General features: G+C 40.4%; 2 protein-coding genes across 2 annotated transcripts; one reads left to right on the top strand and one right to left on the bottom strand.

The window, feature by feature from the left end:
• Window positions 1-7,604: 7,604 nt before the first annotated feature.
• Window positions 7,605-13,989, bottom strand: zgc:154075 (uncharacterized protein LOC556929 homolog). Its single transcript, XM_035645578.2, has 14 exons — window positions 13,837-13,989; window positions 13,456-13,564; window positions 12,948-13,032; window positions 12,781-12,854; window positions 12,446-12,505; window positions 12,085-12,192; window positions 11,886-11,942; window positions 11,464-11,594; window positions 11,220-11,274; window positions 10,893-10,985; window positions 10,646-10,780; window positions 10,066-10,167; window positions 9,396-9,557; window positions 7,605-9,172 (listed from the first exon to the last, which is right to left on the bottom strand). The coding sequence occupies exons 2-14, from the start codon at window positions 13,546-13,548 to the stop codon at window positions 9,044-9,046; spliced, it is 1,284 nt and encodes a 427-aa protein (XP_035501471.1). The 5' UTR covers window positions 13,549-13,564; window positions 13,837-13,989; the 3' UTR covers window positions 7,605-9,043.
• Window positions 13,990-14,631: 642 nt separating this feature from the next.
• On the top strand, window positions 14,632-18,067 carry taf10 (TAF10 RNA polymerase II, TATA box binding protein (TBP)-associated factor). Its single transcript, XM_035645579.2, has 5 exons — window positions 14,632-15,228; window positions 15,790-15,947; window positions 16,446-16,510; window positions 17,419-17,533; window positions 17,721-18,067. Exons 1-5 carry the CDS (start codon window positions 15,096-15,098, stop codon window positions 17,808-17,810), a joined length of 561 nt encoding a protein of 186 aa, XP_035501472.1. The 5' UTR covers window positions 14,632-15,095; the 3' UTR covers window positions 17,811-18,067.
• Window positions 18,068-18,565: the final 498 nt, after the last annotated feature.

Below are 18,565 nucleotides of genomic sequence, written 5' to 3'. Positions count from 1 at the left end.
CGTTTGACTGATAACAACTGAGTCTCGTGTTACGTTGCAGATTTAAATCTTACATGTGAAAAAGCTCATAAGATAAGATACATTGTTCTAGAATAAACTAACAACCAGTATGGCCTACAAATGGTTTAAATCTGTGTTTTTTTTCTTGACAAGCCACAGCAATAAAATCCTTCTTGTTCACATCAAGTATCATATAATGTGTCATATATTTGTATAACGTATCAGATATCTGTATAATGTATCAGATGAGATAAAATAATCCTTTATTGGTCCCCATTTAATTCGGTTAATACAGCAGCCCAAAGACAGAGTGCACACAGGTTTGATAAGAATAATATACAATAAAAGAGATTAAGAATGATAAAAAAAATGGAATAGAATGAAATAGAACTATAGAACAATTAGACAGAGTATATAATTTACAGGTTGCATGTATCAGCAATTATGGCCTAATAACTCTCTGAAAGCTGTGACTCAACATAAATTTTGATAATTTATCTGTTGCTTTTTTATTTCTGCACTGCATGTGTTTCCTCACTGCCAATGGAATCAGAAAGTCTGTGTAAATCAGCAAACAGACATCTGACTATATTTAAGGGTCTAAGTCTAAACAAATATCTGTTCTCCAATAGTATCGTTCATTTCATTTATGCCAAGATATTTTATGTTATTGTTCATAAAGCAGAAAAAAAAAACAGATTTCCAACTTTATGTTAACCCTGACATTTCAATGGCCAGGAAAAAACACCCAGAGGCCTCCAAAATCAGAATTCAAATCATTTTTATCTGCGGTGTAATGAACGAGCGTATGGGAAATTGCCCTTCATAACCCGGTAAACAGTTTTGGTTTGACCTGTGTGGGAGTCAGAGAGTGTGTGGGTGGCTTCTGGCGTGAGCGCGATGCAGGGCTGATAGAGAGGAGCGAGTAAGAGATTGGCAGCCTGATCGTGGTGGATGTGGACTTGTTTTGAAGCCTGCATGTCACACAGGAGTTCACTGTCTGTGTTTGTCTTGGCCCACGCTGAGAGAGGGACAATACAGGAGGACGGCTACCAGAAAAGAACAGGGAAGTGAGGGCAGGCTGTCCACAACACGCTGGGCCAACAGTGTTCCTCCAATCATTTTTGTTTACTGCGGTAACAATCCCCCAAAAAATCTAATTAGACAAATCTGCACATTAGATATTAAAATGTGCTGAATAGAATAACCACCTCATGAGTGTGTGAGAGAGAATCCTCATGACCCCGTGACCTTTTTTTCTTATTGTTCACTTGTGCAACTGCCTTAATACTCCATCCATAATCCATATAGGGTCATAAATGGACAAAGGAGTGCCCACAAAATAAATACATCACATGTGATGTGCTTGTGTCGCTTGCAATCATCCAGTCCCCAACCAGCGCAACTTGTTTGCTCAATGGAATACTCATACTTTTGAGCAAATACGCTGTTTGATCAACTTCCTGTTGTGCAATGAAGTGATTGGTAGCACATGCGATTCCAACATGACAACTCAACTCCCGTCAGATGTGACGTACAGGGCTTTGAATTTGAAGAGTTATGTTGCAGCTCCCGTCTTGATTTTGACAGTTTATGTATTCTTCATACATACGATCCTTTTTAAGCGCTTCGTTTGGTCTCCCCCCCCCCCCATGTTTTGTTGTGCTGAGGTCAGACCGTGTCATCCACAAATCAAGATTTTTTTTGCCACCTGGCCCGCCAGATTTTTCTCAGCCCTGCCCCTCTGCTGTAGATCTCCGGCCCTCGCCGGGTGCTCGTCGTGACCCAGGATGCACAGAGCTGTGGGGGTTGTTGTCGAGGCGGGCCGGTCTCCCACAGGGAAGGTCAAGTCATTTCCTGCTCTGAGAGACCTCCGTCCCTCACAGATGTCAGTGCAGTCAGAAGCCCACCTCCCACATCTGTAACCCCCCCCCCCCCCCCCCCTTGTGCTTTCTTTTCAATGGTGTGATGGATTGCTCCCTCAACTCAAGGACCTCCTTTTGTGACTTTCTTTTTTGAGCTCTGTTTGATGAAAGACGTGAAACATCGAGGTTTTAAACAGGAAATAATAGTGAGCACAAGTTGAAAATGAACACCTGTGATAATTCTGGATGTTATCGAGCTGGATCTGTTTCACATCTCCCTGGAATAAGAAACATCTCCGAAGATAGATCTCTGCCCACCTCCCATTTAACCGTATCTCAAGCTGGAATACGAAATGAAGCAGGTAGGTGTTAACATGTGTGTTCCATGGTAAATACATTTGTGTAGGTCGGTGTGCTGACATGGTGACACAGGGAATTCTCTTATAGAGGAACCAGCTGTGTACAAACATGTAATAGTAATTAGAGCGCCGCTGCGGACTGGACGGACAAGCCTGTGGCTGTTTTCAAAGTCACGGTCGACCTGTCCTATGTTCAGGTTTCACATTCTGTTTTTAGAATTTCACATTTAAAAAAAACCAATTAGGTAAAATGCCTCACTTATAGCTGCTACATGTGCAAGAATGTTGACATTCCTATCTGTTCCTATTCCAAGTAAAAGTTTTTAATGGATGAGTAAATGCTGTAGTGAGACACACAACAGCTGAAACAAGGGGCGTAGTAATCCAACTCTGTAAGGAAAAATCAAAGAGAATTTATCACAAAATTCTCAGGCCAGTTCGCTGCCGTGTAGCTTTTTTTTATTTTTGGGCTCCTCTGTTACCACCCACCACTTCCTTCAGCCTGACATGGAACAGTCATGTTTGACGTTTTCATTTCAAAGAAAAGAGGGTATGTTGAAAATAGTGGATAAAGTGCTTTTTCCAAAAAGTTATGAGTTGAGTTCTGAATCAGCACCATTCACATGCTGACTGTATCGCTGCTGTCGGCGCAGTCATGTGCAACGTGGAAAAACACACACCTCGTTTGATCTCTTTTAATTTAATGAATTTGCGGTGGGGTCTGACAAGTTGGAGGCGTCAGGAAGGAATCGGGCTCCTCGAATGTCTGAGTGGGCTTCGCACCACAGCCTTTCACCTCATCCTGTGAGGAGACAGCTCAGCTATCACAGAAGCGGCAGCCACTGGGAGGAGGGAGAAGCGGATGAGCTGGAGAAAGAGGTTTGTGCTGCTTTTTAATTGTTGGGCAGCTCAGGAACTGGGCCAAAAGAAAAGCTCTCTGTGGAGTCTATTCAAGTGCAAAACTGCTTTCTTCCTTTTTGTAAACGACACCAATAGCATTACTGACAATGCTTCCTGTGAAGAAGGTATAATTGTAAGCAAATGAATGGAAAAAAAACAATTCAAACACATTAACAAATACACAGATTTGTGAGTGGCGGTGCGATCACCTGTAAAAGACAAGAGAGCAAACAGGCTGTTGTTGTGTTTTTTTATTCCCTGGATTGAAAGACAAAACTGAGAAAAGAAGTGACCGAGGAAGTGGCAAGGATTAAAGTGATTTAAACTCTGTGACATCTGATGTCATGGTGACAGCTTCATTGAATGCCAGAGAACCAGGCTTGAAAAGAACAATTCTTTACCCAGGATGCAACACAGGAGGCCTGGGCAACTTCCCCACCCGTCAGCAGGAGGCCTTCCGCAGTGCTGTGAAGTTAATCTCCAGTTAATCAAGAGTTTCATTTGAAATAAGGGAGGGGACACAAGGGGCTTTGCACATTGCAGAGAAACTGTATACGGGCAATGGTCTTGATATTATTGTTTTATACACTCTACACAAGTCGTCTGGGTTTTGCCCATCAGGTCGTGGACTTACTGAATGTTTTTCATTTTGGCTGAATGGATGTGACAGGAAGACTCTGTCAATATTTGCTTGTGTTCTCAGTGTTTGCAGATTGCTCTGGGGCCAAAGTCGATCTGAATCACCACATGACATGTACCTAGAGCGATCACTCGGGAGGGCAACAGAAAGCAAATCAACTTTGGTTCATATGGTTGTTTCGACTGCTGCTCATTTACCTTGTGCGTAAACGTGTGTGTGTCGCGACGCTAGTGTGCTGATAAGCAGGGCTTGGGGTTGTGGGGTCGTGTGAGGCCAACTGTGTCTTCACGGCACGCAGATATCCTCAGAAAACCTCTTTGTCTCTCCTCACAACATTGTTCAGAGTCCTGAGGCATGACAAAGTCAACCTCGCTCTCTCACTATCTCTCTCTCCCACCCTGCTCCCTTTCCTTCTCTCACCTTACTTATTCCGGCTCCATCATTTCCTGTTGAGTCACCGATAGACGGCACCGTGTTTTACAGTTTACTGCTCCCCTCGCTGCTGTCCTCCTCCACTTCCTCGTTCAATGACGCCTGTCTTGCAAGTGTGTGACCTCACGAGAGCCCTCCAGCAGATATCACTACGTGACGGCAGGTGAATTTGAGAAGATTCAAAGCAGACGTGGGAGTCTCTTCCTGGCAACGTGACTGATTCATGCAGTAAATGACTCCCGACGATTATTGGATTATTAGCTCTGCAGACAATTACCCACATCCCTCACCACAGAATGTCCCCAGTCTATATTTATTTATTAGGGAGAGAAAAATAGAGCTCCAAGCAAAGTGAGGGGACAAAAGCAAAAAGTTAAAAATTCCCCGGAAAGATATTTCTTAAGGGCTATTGGGATTTTCAGACGTATCATAGTAAAGTGGGAGGAAGTGATGCTGTGGTGAGGTAAGGCCTCGTGCAAATGTGGGCAGTGCATGCTTGTGTCTGAGAGAGCGTTTAGGGCAGAGCTCTGAGAAACGAAAGGGCTCTGTGGTGGACTGGTTGAGTCATTGAGAAATACAGCTGCTGACTCAGTTTGCAAACTTCTCCTGGAGCACGTCGCCAGTCCATGGCATGTGTGTGAGTACGTGTGTAAGTACGTGTGTGTGTGTGTCTGTGTGTGTGTGTGTGTGTGTGTGTGTGTGTGTGTGTGTGTGTGTGTGTGTGTGTGAGAGAGAAAGGGGAAAAGAGAACCAGTTCTTGAGAGGCCCAAACATCTTCATCAACATGAGTTAAGGGAAAACTTTAAGGTTGACCTTTATTTTGTGGGGGAAAAAGAGAGAATATAAGGCTGAGGTTAACATAATAAAATTACTCAGGATATTACATCAAATGGAAAATGAACCATTGCCTAAAGGAGTGCCGATTCACACCGCTGCTGTAATCCCCTCCTGGCACCAGGACATGTTCCTGTGATTCAATCGTTTCGTCATCACTTCACAGCAGTTTTCTCTACACACCCTTCTTGCCACAGTGTTCTTACAACTGTGTCAGTCCTACCATCAACACGACGTGATCCATCAGGGAGTATACGGACCTTTGGCCACACTCCAGAATTAGTCATCCTGGCTGTGTTGCAAGGTCCAGGAATGGTGTGCTGTTCCGAGAGTAATTAAGAAGGACACCTCCCTCCGCAGTGGAATGTGATTGCCTGATAAAGTTGAAGAGCTATTTTACCTGAGTGTGATACAACGTGAGTCATACTTTATTCCATGTGCACCGTAATGACCCGTTTGGTTTTACTCACAAGTTTAAATTTAATCACGGCGATATTGTATCCGAGCCAAAACGGTAAAAACAAAAAAGGTTAAGTGCAGGCATCGTCTGCCTCAGCGTGTTCAGACCTGCAACCCAACAGTTTAATTCCCAGACGAGAAATGCTATTGGAGAGTTTCAATGACTTTCAGTCAACACAAAAACAGCCCCGATGGCTATTTGAAGGCTCACTTTAGTGTGGAGAAGCACCATCAGCTGCGAGGTTGGAGCTGCTCTGAAGGCCTGCTCTGGTTTCTGCTAAATTGGCCCCATATGATTTGTAAAACTCGCCTATGATGGCAACAAAACTTAGGATTTTGTCAATTGATTAATTTGATTCATATTAATTCATTTATCGGCCCTGTGATGGGCAGACATCCGGTCCTGGGTGTACCCTCTCCCTCAACCAGTGTCAGACAGGATTGCCCCGCGACGCTTAAAGGATAAGTGCTATAGTCAATGGCTGGATGGATAATTCAATTATGTTGCTTTGAGTCCCTGCTAGACACCTTGAATATGAAACAGATTGAATATCTATTTATAGAAAGATTTACACAATCATGAGTATAATGGCATTAAAATAAAGATGGCACGTTTACATATCTGTGTATTTTAAATCATTAATAAACAGTTAGTCAGAACAACAGCCATCATTAAAACTAGATGTCAGAGGAACATTAAGGGGGATTAGATTGAAGAGTTAAGGCATTCACAAAGGTTACATGGGCTACACTCAAAAGCCAAGAGGAATAATTTCTTTTCACAAACTATGCCAATTTAGGATGCATTACAAAGCCCAAGTAGCAAGTATGAAGGCACGATAACAATTCACACTAAAGCTTATCATGACACCAGTCCCATGTTTTCATGTTTGCCTGTGTCCTCCAAGTTTGACATGTTTTGTCCAAACGTAATCTATATTTATGAGATATGGGCTACAGGATAAAAGTGAAGCATTTTTACGCAACGTCAGGGTCTCCCAGACTCGTTGTAGCCATTGGACTGATGCTACCGTTTATCCAGACCGTGCTGCCATGTTGGCCTGTGGAGACAGAATAGATGAGGAGCCGAATGCTGAAAAAGGCAAAGGGGCGTCTTGAAATACCTCTGGTGCAGTTGTTGTTGTGGACCTCTCACAGAGCGGTTGAATGAATTCCTCCTGATTTTCTGACCACAGTTGATCCCACTAGTTGGCTTGTTTTTTTTTATCTTTCAGATTCTGAATTGGGAGAGGAAGTTGGCAGGACAGAGGACTGGTGGGGAGGGAATTTACGCCATAGTAGAAAATCTGATGACGACAACTTACTGAAACCGCAGACTCAATAGAAAACAAACTGCTCATGGCTTATGATAGAGAGGCAGAGAATCCACTTTCTCAATAATTGAAATTACATTTCCATCAACTTCATGTTTTTGTAAAAGTCATTTACTTTTTTTTTTACTATTTATCAAATTTTATTTCATAAGATTCATTATCATTGTTCTAACTACAGGTTTATTTCTATTCTAGGCTTGCAAATGCTTCAATGAGCAGATGACTATAGGACAGTTGGGGGAGGAGCTTGAGTAACTGCAGATGGCAAAAAAACCCCACATTTCCTACATTCAACCTCAGCTGGAAAAGGTAGATTCAGTTCACATTGGCCAGCTCTTAAATTTTGCAAATTTCGCTGCTGCTGCATCAAGTGCCAGAAAATAATTTTGAAATCAAAGAAAATGTTCAAATGAAATAATTTTGCATCAAAAGATTGAACATCATCCACAGAACTGGGGAGTGTTGGTGAAGGATAGTAGGAGGGCAATGAGAAGAAGTGCACTCGAGGTTGCATATTAGAGCAATCGCTCACAGTCCTGTGATCAGACCATGGCACCCATTTGAGGGAATTGACATTTAATTCCATAGTTTTTAGTTTCAGCAATCTGGAAGATAGATTGAATGTACAAAGTTCCATCATCCCACTATTCCAATAATAGTCGTAAAATGATAATTTGATAACTTATATAACTAACAATAAATTGGTTGATTTGCCAAAGCCACTTGACAATGTGTCTTGCCTTCTCCTGCTGTGGACAGTGTTTTGGACGACTCTTTAACGCAGTCATTATATGCTTGATATTTATTGTTGTGATATTCTCCAGCATTTTATAATATCTTTGAACACAACAGACCACTGTCATCCCAGTGTTCACTGCTGATCAAATGTGTGGATTTCTGAGCAAATGAACTAGTGACACCTTGTGTTCGAAAGATGTTACTTCAACAGTGCTGTGGAAATGCATGAGGTTTTTCTACTGTCACTTAGTATTTCTAAGAGCACAAGAGGCTGGATAGTAATATATAAATACTATCATTTATATAATTGATTTAAATTTCAGTAAAGGGCACCTCTGCACAACACAATCCTTTTGAAAAATGACAAACATTGGAGTTGTTTTTGTCCGTCTCCTCCCGATAGAAAACATATTGTCATATATAAATGTATACTGTATATGATAAACACAATGTGAATTTTATTTATCCCCTAAGGGGATAAAAAATGAAGATAGTCGTGGGCACAAGTAACTTTATTTCCTTTTTCTTTTTTTGCCTCCTGTCTCCTGTGATTAATATGAATCTGTTGAAATGCAAATCTCTGTCCATGTATGGGCAAAAGAAAGGTTCTGATTATACAAACTGCTTTTCAATAACCTTTTGAATCATTGCTTTACTGTTTTCATTAGGCTCATTATAGACACACAACTTTTTTTTAAAAATGTATCCCTCAGATTTAGACGAAAAGTATGAAAGACTGTCCTGATGTTTACAGTTGGTGCTGCGCCATGACACAGAGCAACTCAAAGCCCTGAGCTTGAGAATTGATCTTAAACACTTAATATACTTTTAGTGATCATGAGATGCTGGGAAGCATAATAACACCAGTCATTCAATAGAGAGAATAACCTGATGTATAATCAATCCAATTCACTTGGATTTTGAAAAAATGCTTAAGCTTATGTGCATTATTTCACAATCTGTTGAATAAAGTTTAAGCCGTAGTTAAGTGCAATAGTTGCCAATTTTACACTTACGCTCTGAGTATCACATCAATCCATCTAGAGGGACATTACAACACCTTTAGCAATCATCAATAGATCATAGATATATTATGAACACTGACACTGACTGGCATGGAATGAAAATACATTATGCGTGCGTCTAAACTTTTTAGTAGAAATGATTTGAGAATTTGTGAACATTACTTCACAAAAAATTATCATACAGTGGCATTATGCTGAGCAACAAATTATCAAGTTCTTGGCAATTATATACCTAATACTGATCTAATTAAAAAACTTAACAGCTTCAGTCATTCACTGAAGACACAAACACACACAGTATTAACATCCCTGAGCAATATGTGCAAAATGCTATGCACGAATACACCAAGTTTTGGCCTTCCATTCATGAATCTGAATGTGTCTTGAATCACCCATGTATCATAGTGTTATGATTAAATAGAGAGGACATTTGAATGTCACAGTGTTTTCCCGTCATCTAGCTCTGGCCAGCATCGCCACAGTACACCACCCTGCCCTCCAGCCGCGAACGCTCGGCCTCAAACACCAGCAAATGGCTCTGTAGCGTCTCCGCAGGACCCGATCGGATCAGGGATGGATCTTTGTTCTGCACACACAAGACACACACATGGCTATGTGAATATGAATATTAATTTTCCATTTATTACAAATCAAGTATGACTCAACTCTCCATAAAAGTTTCATATCAAAGCTGCTCATATAATTCAACCACCAATAGAGGTGGTTCTGGCGTCGATCAAGTATAAAAATAAAAGCTCTACAGAAAACTATACACAGACAAAAAAAGACTAGTATTTATAAGTACTCACTGCCACAGCAGAAATAAAGGCATCCATGAGGTGGTAGTCTGCTCCACCATGGCCACTCATGCCAAACTGCCAGGGGGTGTTTTCATGTGCAGTGTGCTTTGTAGATCTCTGGGTCAGGAAGTCAAACACGCATACCTCATGGCCATCATATGACAGCTCCCCCTGTGAGGATACACATCATTATAGTACACAACTGTAGCTGTTCCATCTTAGAAGAGTGCTAACCAGTTAACAGCAGTCACAATTGATCAACTCATGACACAGTAGCTGTGTTTTTTTAAATTCTGGTCGTAAAGGCCGCTGCATTATAACAGTTAACTGTACTTTGACCTGAGAAAAATCAGTGCTGATCTGAATTGATGACAAACTTTTACCTGGACATTGAATCCACACACTAAAGACTTTCTTCTTTTTTAAATGATATTTTTGGGGGCATTTTTTAGTCTTTATTTACAGACAGACAGACAATCCTCCATAATACATGATATTTGAGTAAAATATAGGTGTAATATTATTGTGTATTTGTAGCTTTGCCCACATAGTGTTTGTATAATATGTATGTGATGTGTATGTATGAAAAAAATGTATGATACATTTTATTGCTATCTTATTTTCTAAGCAGCGCCTCTTGAATCTTAAATATTAAAATCCACATTCATTCCAGTCCTACCTTGCTGCCATAGATGGTTGTTTTTCGCTTGCAAATTTCCTTAGTGAAGGCGACCATGGACAAGCCTGCCGTCAGACCCCCTTCAAACTCCATGTTAACAACCTGGTCAAACAGAAGAGACAAGTCAAAGGGGGAAAGAGTCTCATGCTTATAACTGTGAATAATGACTTCACATGATGATAGATCAAGTCAAGCACCATAAATTCAGTATTTTTTTAATGAAAGTAAATTAGGAATTTTAAGTTTTGATTAACTGTCAATAAAAGGACGTTACAGCCAGTGGCTTAAACCAAATCAAAAAACAATGCCACAGTTCGCAGGTAAAAATCAACCAATATTTCATATACCTTGATATATAATGGTTTACGTTCATTTCTAACATGTCAAGTCACTTTTAAGTTTCTATCATGAGCTGAAATGATCTGATACAAAAGTTTATTTTAACCCTGTGTATGATGTCGCCATGAATACTATTGCATCCCTCGTGGAATTTTATTTAAGCACAAACAAACTTAATGGGTCAAAGTCGAGTTACGGTATGTTGTACCATGGAGATTAAGAGATATAAAGTCAGAGTTACCTGATTACTACAGACATCGTTGTCACACTCATACACACAGCGGCCATAAGGTCCAGTCCTCAGTGCCTCAGTAACTGACTCGATGTCTGGCAACGAGCTTGGACATATGACTGATACGGGCCAGCCCGTGTGCCCCTAGCACATACAAACACACATACACAGTACATATAAAAGGATGTATAACAAGCAAAGTATCATGCTCACAGATAGTTAAGTGTAGTGGATGAATTGTGAAAATAATGTTCACCTGTTTCACTCTGTCCAGGTAGATTTTGCGTGCAGAGTACGGACAATCTCTTTCTATTGAACAATCCAGGCAGCGATCGGCAGCCCCGGTTGGCTGACAAACAATGTCATATTTAGTATTCATGTTCGGGACGGATTTCTGTTAGCAGTATCCCAGAGAACTGTCGTGGATATGAACTATATCCTAGTGACACAGAAACACAACTCAGCACTATTGAGAAGGATTTAAGTGCTGTGATGTGCTGTTGCACAAGGCACGTATAGCTTCACAGTACAAAAAGGTTTCTTGTTTGTATTGGCCCTTATACTATGAACAGAGCGCGTATACCTTGTTGTCTTTTCGGAAGTGGCTGACAGATCCAAACGATGACAATCTCACACACCTGCAGAGGACAAACTGCTTTGTTCAGGCTTAATCTCAGGAAAAACAGAATAAAGTCACAGAAAACGACCTCTTCCACCTAAAAACACTGTGGCACAACACAATCACCAAGGTAATGGGTTTTACCAGCATCATTTGAATAGTATCTGACAAGCTTGGAGTTGATCATTGACGTGACCTGATGGTTTACCTGCGAGCTCCAGCCCAGTCGTGTATCAGGTCAATGTCATGACAAGATTTGGCCAAAAGAACAAAAGAGCTCTCCGCTTCATTCCTCCAGTTCCCTCGAACAAACGAGTGTGCAAAGTGATAAAACCCAACCTAGAAGAGAGGAGGTTGATGTTGCTTTTAAACAAACTGTCGATATGTGACAATGTACAGCACAAAGTTTAAGTCCATAAAGGTTTGAAATGGAACAAAATCAGGTTTATGAAGATATTTTCATCATCGTAATAAAAGTGGTATGTGTAGGCCAAAGAGTTTGGGACAATAAAAAAAAGAGAATATGCTGCTTCATTTAATTTTATTTAGTAGGGTTGATGAGGAGCCCTGAAGATTTATGACATTGTGTTTTTGTTGTGGTTGTTTTTCCCATTCTGTTTGCATTCTTACCGGCTCAAGGTGCTGAATATGGACCACGTCACCTATTACTCCAGCAACTATCAGCTCCTACAAAAAGATTGCTTGATTGAATTTTCAACCACAACAAAGCAACTTTACGAAACCAGACGTCATTCAAACTCAATAACAAGTTTGCTGCTGTCAGACTTTATAAACCAAACACTGGGATTAATGACAGAAAAGTGTTCACCTTTATCTTGTGGATGGTGGGGTCATACCGGAGAACATGACCCACTGACAGTATCACACCACTCTGAGTGCAAGCCTCCACAATGGCCATGCAGTCTTCTGCAGTCGTCTGCAAAGTCATGTGGACAGACACATTGTGTGAGGAGGGCATGAGTGTCACACAAATGCAATCACAGTGAGAAAACCAAGCAAGAGGAGACTTTAAGTATTTCATAAAGAATCAAATGACAGAATTACAAACTAACATGTATTTACATGTACTGTAAATATCTATATGTAGACTCACTTACACCCATGTCTAAGTTAAATGTATGCTCTATGAAAAGATGCTCTGTGTATAATCTCATATGCAAAACACTCACGGCCATTGGTTTCTCCAGCAGAATATGGTAGCCCTTCTTTGCAAAGGCCACAGCAGGTTCCTGGAGAAGACAAACTAGTTCAATAACAGATCATTCCCTGTTTCAGACCAATAACAAGGTGCGACTCTGGCAGTAGATGGACATTGCTGATGAGATATATGATATTGAAAGACTCAACAAAAGTGGAAAATTGGACTACCAATAAATAACAGATGTGATGAGTTGTGACAGTAAGTGCTATAGAACGCGAACACCAATTTCGGTGTTTCTTCTGCATTAGCAACATTAAAATGATCAAAATTAAATTAGAATAAAGAGGGAGCTTGGTAGCTTACCTTATGAAGGCGGTCCGGAGTACAAATTAACACAGCATCTGCAAACTTCTCTCTTTCAACTATACTGTGCCAGTCTAGTTAAACAAAAAGAAAAGGAGCATTCAATAATTCAACATGCAGCAGAAAATATATAATACAATTTTTTTTTTATTCCTTTTGATTCCCACCATCAAATACATTATCATCCACAATCCTGTGTTGCTGCTGTAGTTTCGAGCGAGCAAATTTCCTTGGATCCGCAACTCCTACCACCTGAATTAGTGAAGAGTAAACAAAATGGACAAGTGCCCTGTTACAGCGCCACGACATCAATGTCTAAGCGGCGACGGAAAAAGCCTGCGGATCCTTTTCTTAACAAAGTAGTAATACAAGAGGGGAAAACACTGTCCTGTATTGAAGAGAATTGGGAGAATTAACGTAAAGGCTCATGAAAACAATTTATAAAGAACTACTTAAATCACTGCACTTTTTCAAACTGTTTCGATACAGAAAACATGCACTTTGGGAATATCGCACTGTGACATTAATCTTCCTGTGACACATTTCAGAAATGTTTTTTTTAATTTTTTCATCACTACTGTCAATTATGAACACAATCTACAAAAGGGTCTATCCACTGAATTTGTCTCCTTTTGTTACAAATGTGTGGGAGCGGGGCGACCGCCCTCTCCTGACCTCCATGCGTTCAGGATGGACGGATGCAAACTTGGAGTAGATCTCCCCTCGACAGCCAGCTCCCACCACGATGACTCGGACAGGGGAAGTCATTCTGGGTCCCTGTGAACTGCAACACAAAAGCTTGTCAAGACCACACCTCGCATAATGCATGAGAGAGACGAATGAAACAAATCAATCGAGTAGATCATAACTATAATCTGTTATTATTCTCTAGGTTTAGATCGAACAATCATTTGAAGGTTTTTAACACCGCTTTCCTTTATCCATCCAAATGTGCCGGTTAAACACCATAACATTCATCAAAGTAGCTCATGTGCTACATAATGTTTCTGGTAAATCATATCTGTCTGTTTCTCGCGGGGCTGCTTGGCTCTGTACCTGTTTGTCCCATACGCCGGTCCAAACCCTCTGTCTGCCTTCCGCGTCGGTGCAGTCACGAGACGACAACGGACACACAAACACACAGACGCATCGAAACACTGTCACAACAGCAGCGTGGCTCACTTCTTCGTGCCGTGAAGCCGACCACAAAGCAGACAGGACGCTTACTAACGCCCCCTACAGGGTGCAGGCGGTACATGTGCTGCATTCACTGCTCCTCGGAAAGGCTAATTCTAAATATGAAATCTCATGTTGCTGCAAGATAGATAGACAGACAGATAGATGGATGGATGGATAGATAGACAGACAGACAGGTATCACACAACACACTTAACAAAATATACAATTTATACAAGAAACAAATAAATAAATAAAAATAGACGAAGTGCCAACAAATATAAAGAATATGAATAATTCATAATTAATAATAGTGCAGTATGTGCAATCAGGTGCCAGAAATGTGCACAGGAACCGTCACATGACGGTGCAAATGTGCCGGGATTTGTGTTCGATAGAGTCCAGAGTCTCTCTGTTAGATTAGATTAGGGGCGAAATGCGCCCAAATATTGACCTCACACAGTTGTAGATTATCTATCATCCAGGTTAAAGGTTATCCTGAAGAAAAGAAAAACCTTTATTACTATATTGCAAGTCGCTTTGGACAAAAGCGTCTGCTAAACGAATGTCAAACTAACCGTTGTCGACCACAGTGTAATCATCAAAATCAAATTCGCAGATTTCCTACAGGCATCAGGCGGAACTAAATGAACGTTTTTTGGGGGGGAAACAGAGATGATAGAATTTACCAAAGGAGTCAAAAAGGTTTAGACGACGGTAGTCCATGTGCGATGGTTAGGTGTTTGTCAGTTTGTGTTTTGTACTGACAGATTCAAGTCGAAAGTTGGCAGACATATATCGGTGTAGACGAAGACATTCGTGTATCTCCGTCAGATCCGATCCACGCGTATTTACAGCGGGGGTCACGTGACGCGAGCTGCTCTGCAGTGTGATCTTAGCCTTCTGCTGCACGGTAGCTACAAACATCTCTGATGCTAGCTAACGCTTGATTCTGAGATTTTAAATTCCTCTGTTTTACATATAAATATAAAAACCAGCTTGACTTCACAACACGGCACTCCGTCAAGACCCGGTCTTTGAGCTGTGTGGCACGAAGCTTCCGCTTTCGGGCACATTTGGACGTTTCTCCGCGCTGTAGCTAGCTTAAGGTTAGCGCGTTAGCTAGCACTAACACCAACATGAACATTGACAACGTGAATCAGTCCGTCACAACCGGCGTGCCGTCCACGACGTCTTCGACTTCAAGTAACTGTATCGCAAATGATAATGCAACGACCAACGTCAGCAGCATCCCGTCGGTCACGAGTAACGGTAACGTTGTGTGATTGTGTTTGGCTAATGTTGTGTGACATACTTAGCTTAGCACAAGCTATGCTAGTTTTTCTTCTTCTACTAGAGGAGTTTTGATGAGTTTATCAGCTGCTTGATGAAACTAATGCAGTCTAATCCAACACTCCTGTGATAAATCCTGTTCTTGAAGGTTATGATATTCAGTGTTTATCCACCTTGTGTGAGAGGTGTTGGCTCGGCTGTATGGTCATTTTGAAGAACGGTGTAGCTTCTGTTGCTGCTGATTTACTGTATAGTGTTTATTTACACTGCCCTCGTCGATTTGATTAGGGTGAACATCATATTCAAAACACAATGAAGTTCAACAGCGGCACAAATTGCAGCTTCCAGAAGGGTCCTACAGCTGACAACAAAGTTAACATTTATCATATGACTGCTGATTTAAATTGAACCCTAACCCAAACCGATTTAGCTAGGTGTTCCTAATAAACTGACAACTGAATATATATATGCAAGTACTTTGGCAATGTTTTATGCATCTTTGTATTCAATATGAACTCATCCCAATAACTTGTATCGCAGCTTCCACATCAGCGGCCATGGTGACACCATCAGCAGACACATCTGTCTCCAACGGCGTCTATGTGCCCGGTGGCATCACCAATGGAGATGTAAAACCTTCCCTCTCCACCACACCCCTGGCAGATTTTCTCATGCAGCTGGAAGAGTACACTCCTACCGTGAGTCGAGTGGTCACTCACTTGACTGTCTGCTGCATTCACACTATGTCAGAAAGACCTGAAGCCTGAAACACCGCACATGTCCATGGTATTACCCGCTAAATACTGATGAAAGCTGAGAACATTTGTCTACCGTGGCTGCCACATTAACTGATAACCATCAGTATATTTAATTGAATGGAACTGTAACATGTAGATTGACGTAATTATCTGTTTTTGGTTTATCCAGTGAAAGTGAATAATTGGAAAAGCAAGATACTCAAACACATTAACACAAAAATCTTATAAAGTCAATACTGCCAAAAAGTTGACCTGTTGAATAATGGGTGTCAGAATGATCAGTGTAATAAAATACCCAACTCGTTAATATCAAATGAACATTCATGACAACTACATATCCCCTTCATATATTGTGTATATTGTGTCCATTGCATTGAAAGGGTCTGTGTGAAATATGTCCACAACATGAAGTCTATTTTTTCTTCTTCCCTTTTTCAGATTCCTGATGCGGTTACAGGGTACTACCTCAACCGAGCTGGCTTTGAGGCTTCTGATCCAAGAATGTAAGTCCTATAAAGTAAAATGCTACCTGTAAGATTCAGTACGAGTGGGCCTGCCTGATGCTTAATGGCACCAAGTGAAACACATTTAAATGACAAATTGTGATAAATTAGTTCGAAATGATGAGTTAATAAAGGAAATCATTAGTTAAAATATAAAAACAGATCCTAATATTGCTTTATTGTGTTGTGGCCACATCTGAATGCTATTACGTGTTTTATTAGGGTTTCAGTGATTGGTGTAAAATCGGCTTTAAGTATACACAGGCAAACGTCTGTGCTCTCTGAATAATAATATTGTCTATAAATGGAGGCGATTCACAACTCCAAATCATGGTGCATGGTGTCCATGGCAGGAGGATAATAATAATAATAATACATCACATTTATATAGCGCTTTTCCAAATGTACAAAGATGCAGGATGTTGAGGAAGCAGCTTCTCACCCCAAAAAATACCCATCACATACACTTACTCACATAGTTTTTACCCCAGAACTGGGAGTGTGTTAAATAAACACATGAAAAATGATATTGTTAATAATATGGTATTATTATGTTATATATGTAATATGTTATTAGCCTAAGCAAATTATATTTGTCTACAATTGTGATGTACTAGAAGACCAGATCACATTATATGATGCAGAAAGTTTAATTCAAAGGGTTCACACACACTTTTTCTTGCTACTGCAAGTGATTTCCCTTACTTTGTCAAAGGCATGTATGAGTATTAAGTGAAGACTCTTTAGCATAGTTGGCCATTCATCATGTTCAATGTTATTGCACGATGAAAAATAATTCATTTCAGTGGGTGTGTGTGTGTGATGTAGTCCTTTTTGTGATAGATGCTGATATGAGTCCTTGAAAATAAGAGACAGGATGGCAATGATTTTCTTTTTTATCTCCACAGAATCCGACTGATCTCCCTTGCCTCTCAGAAGTTTATCTCAGACATTGCCAATGATGCGCTGCAGTACTGTAAAATGAAAGGAACGGCCTCAGGAAGCTCAAGGAGTAAGACAAAGGTTAGTGTTTCTCTCATTTTTAACATTCTCTTTTATGTAATACTTCCATACAATATTTTGATGCTGCTGTATGTAAGAAAGGGGGAGCGTTGTTAAAAGATGGTGACAGTTCTCAACTGTGCTCAAGCGCTCTGATAATTTTCTGTCTAATCATGGTGTTATCGTCTTTTGTCTTCTCTATATATAGGATAAGAAGTACACTCTGACTATGGAAGACCTGACTCCTGCCCTCTCAGAATATGGCGTCAATGTCAAGAAACCATATTACTTCACATAGACATAGTCTTTCCTTAAGGCTTTTTGCTTTTGCTTGGTTTAACCCCTGCTGACCCACTAGCCTGTTAACTACATACAAATCTTGATCGTTAAATGTTTTTCTTCTTTTCGATCTTGGTGCTTTAGTACAGCTTTGACAAATATTTGTAGTCACATTGCCATTTGTTTTGTTTTAGTTTTTTGTGTGGAGCCACCTTTGTGTTATGTTAAATTGTAACATTACATTTCATTGTGGAAATAAAAACCCCTTACCAAAAACCTTGATGTCTGTCCAAAATGTTACATCTGGTTAAGTGTTTGCCAGTAATAAGAAAAAGCGTTTTGTAATGTTCAAACCAAGTGGCAGTGCAATAACTTTTCAAAAGAAAAAAGTTAAAGTGTACTCAGTAAACATTGCTTTCCTATTAGAGAAGTAAACTGGAAATGTAGTTTTCTGAATGGCTACAGAAAGCGTCTAATGGAAAGCTAGATTACAATAATTTGCCAAGTGTCCTCCTGTTGACCTTACATGTTTCTGTCTGAGGCAGGAGACATTCCACTGTAATAAAAACGTTAAAGATGTGGAGTTATTGGATTACTAATTGCTTCAAAAGTAGTGTTGAAGCTGCATGACATTTCTTTCCAGACTCTTGGTCCAGATAAAAGAAAACACAACTGTATACAAAAAAACATACAGGGGTATGAATACAATTTTAATAAATTCATAACGATAATAATTTTATTATTTTTAAGAGAAACAGAAACAAAAAAGATAGC

The sequence above is a fragment of the Scophthalmus maximus genome, chromosome 3, assembly GCF_022379125.1.
Source record: "Scophthalmus maximus strain ysfricsl-2021 chromosome 3, ASM2237912v1, whole genome shotgun sequence".
NCBI classification, from domain to species: Eukaryota; Metazoa; Chordata; class Actinopteri; order Pleuronectiformes; family Scophthalmidae; genus Scophthalmus; species Scophthalmus maximus.
This window is presented reverse-complemented; position numbering and strand designations above follow the sequence as displayed.

Excerpts from the sequence above, each read along its gene's own strand:
- zgc:154075 (XM_035645578.2), bottom strand. The coding sequence starts at position 13,548 with ATGACTTCCCCTGTCCGAGTCATCGTGGTGGGAGCTGGCTGTCGAGGG. Across the intron at positions 10,168-10,645 it reads ACGATGTCTGTAGTAATCAG|GTTGTTAACATGGAGTTTGA; the intron begins GTAACTCTGACT and ends CTGTTTGACCAG. Across the intron at positions 9,558-10,065 it reads CAACCATCTATGGCAGCAAG|GGGGAGCTGTCATATGATGG; the intron begins GTAGGACTGGAA and ends GTATCCTCACAG.
- taf10 (XM_035645579.2), top strand. The coding sequence starts at position 15,096 with ATGAACATTGACAACGTGAATCAGTCCGTCACAACCGGCGTGCCGTCC. Across the intron at positions 15,948-16,445 it reads TGGAAGAGTACACTCCTACC|ATTCCTGATGCGGTTACAGG; the intron begins GTGAGTCGAGTG and ends TCCCTTTTTCAG. Across the intron at positions 17,534-17,720 it reads GCTCAAGGAGTAAGACAAAG|GATAAGAAGTACACTCTGAC; the intron begins GTTAGTGTTTCT and ends CTCTATATATAG.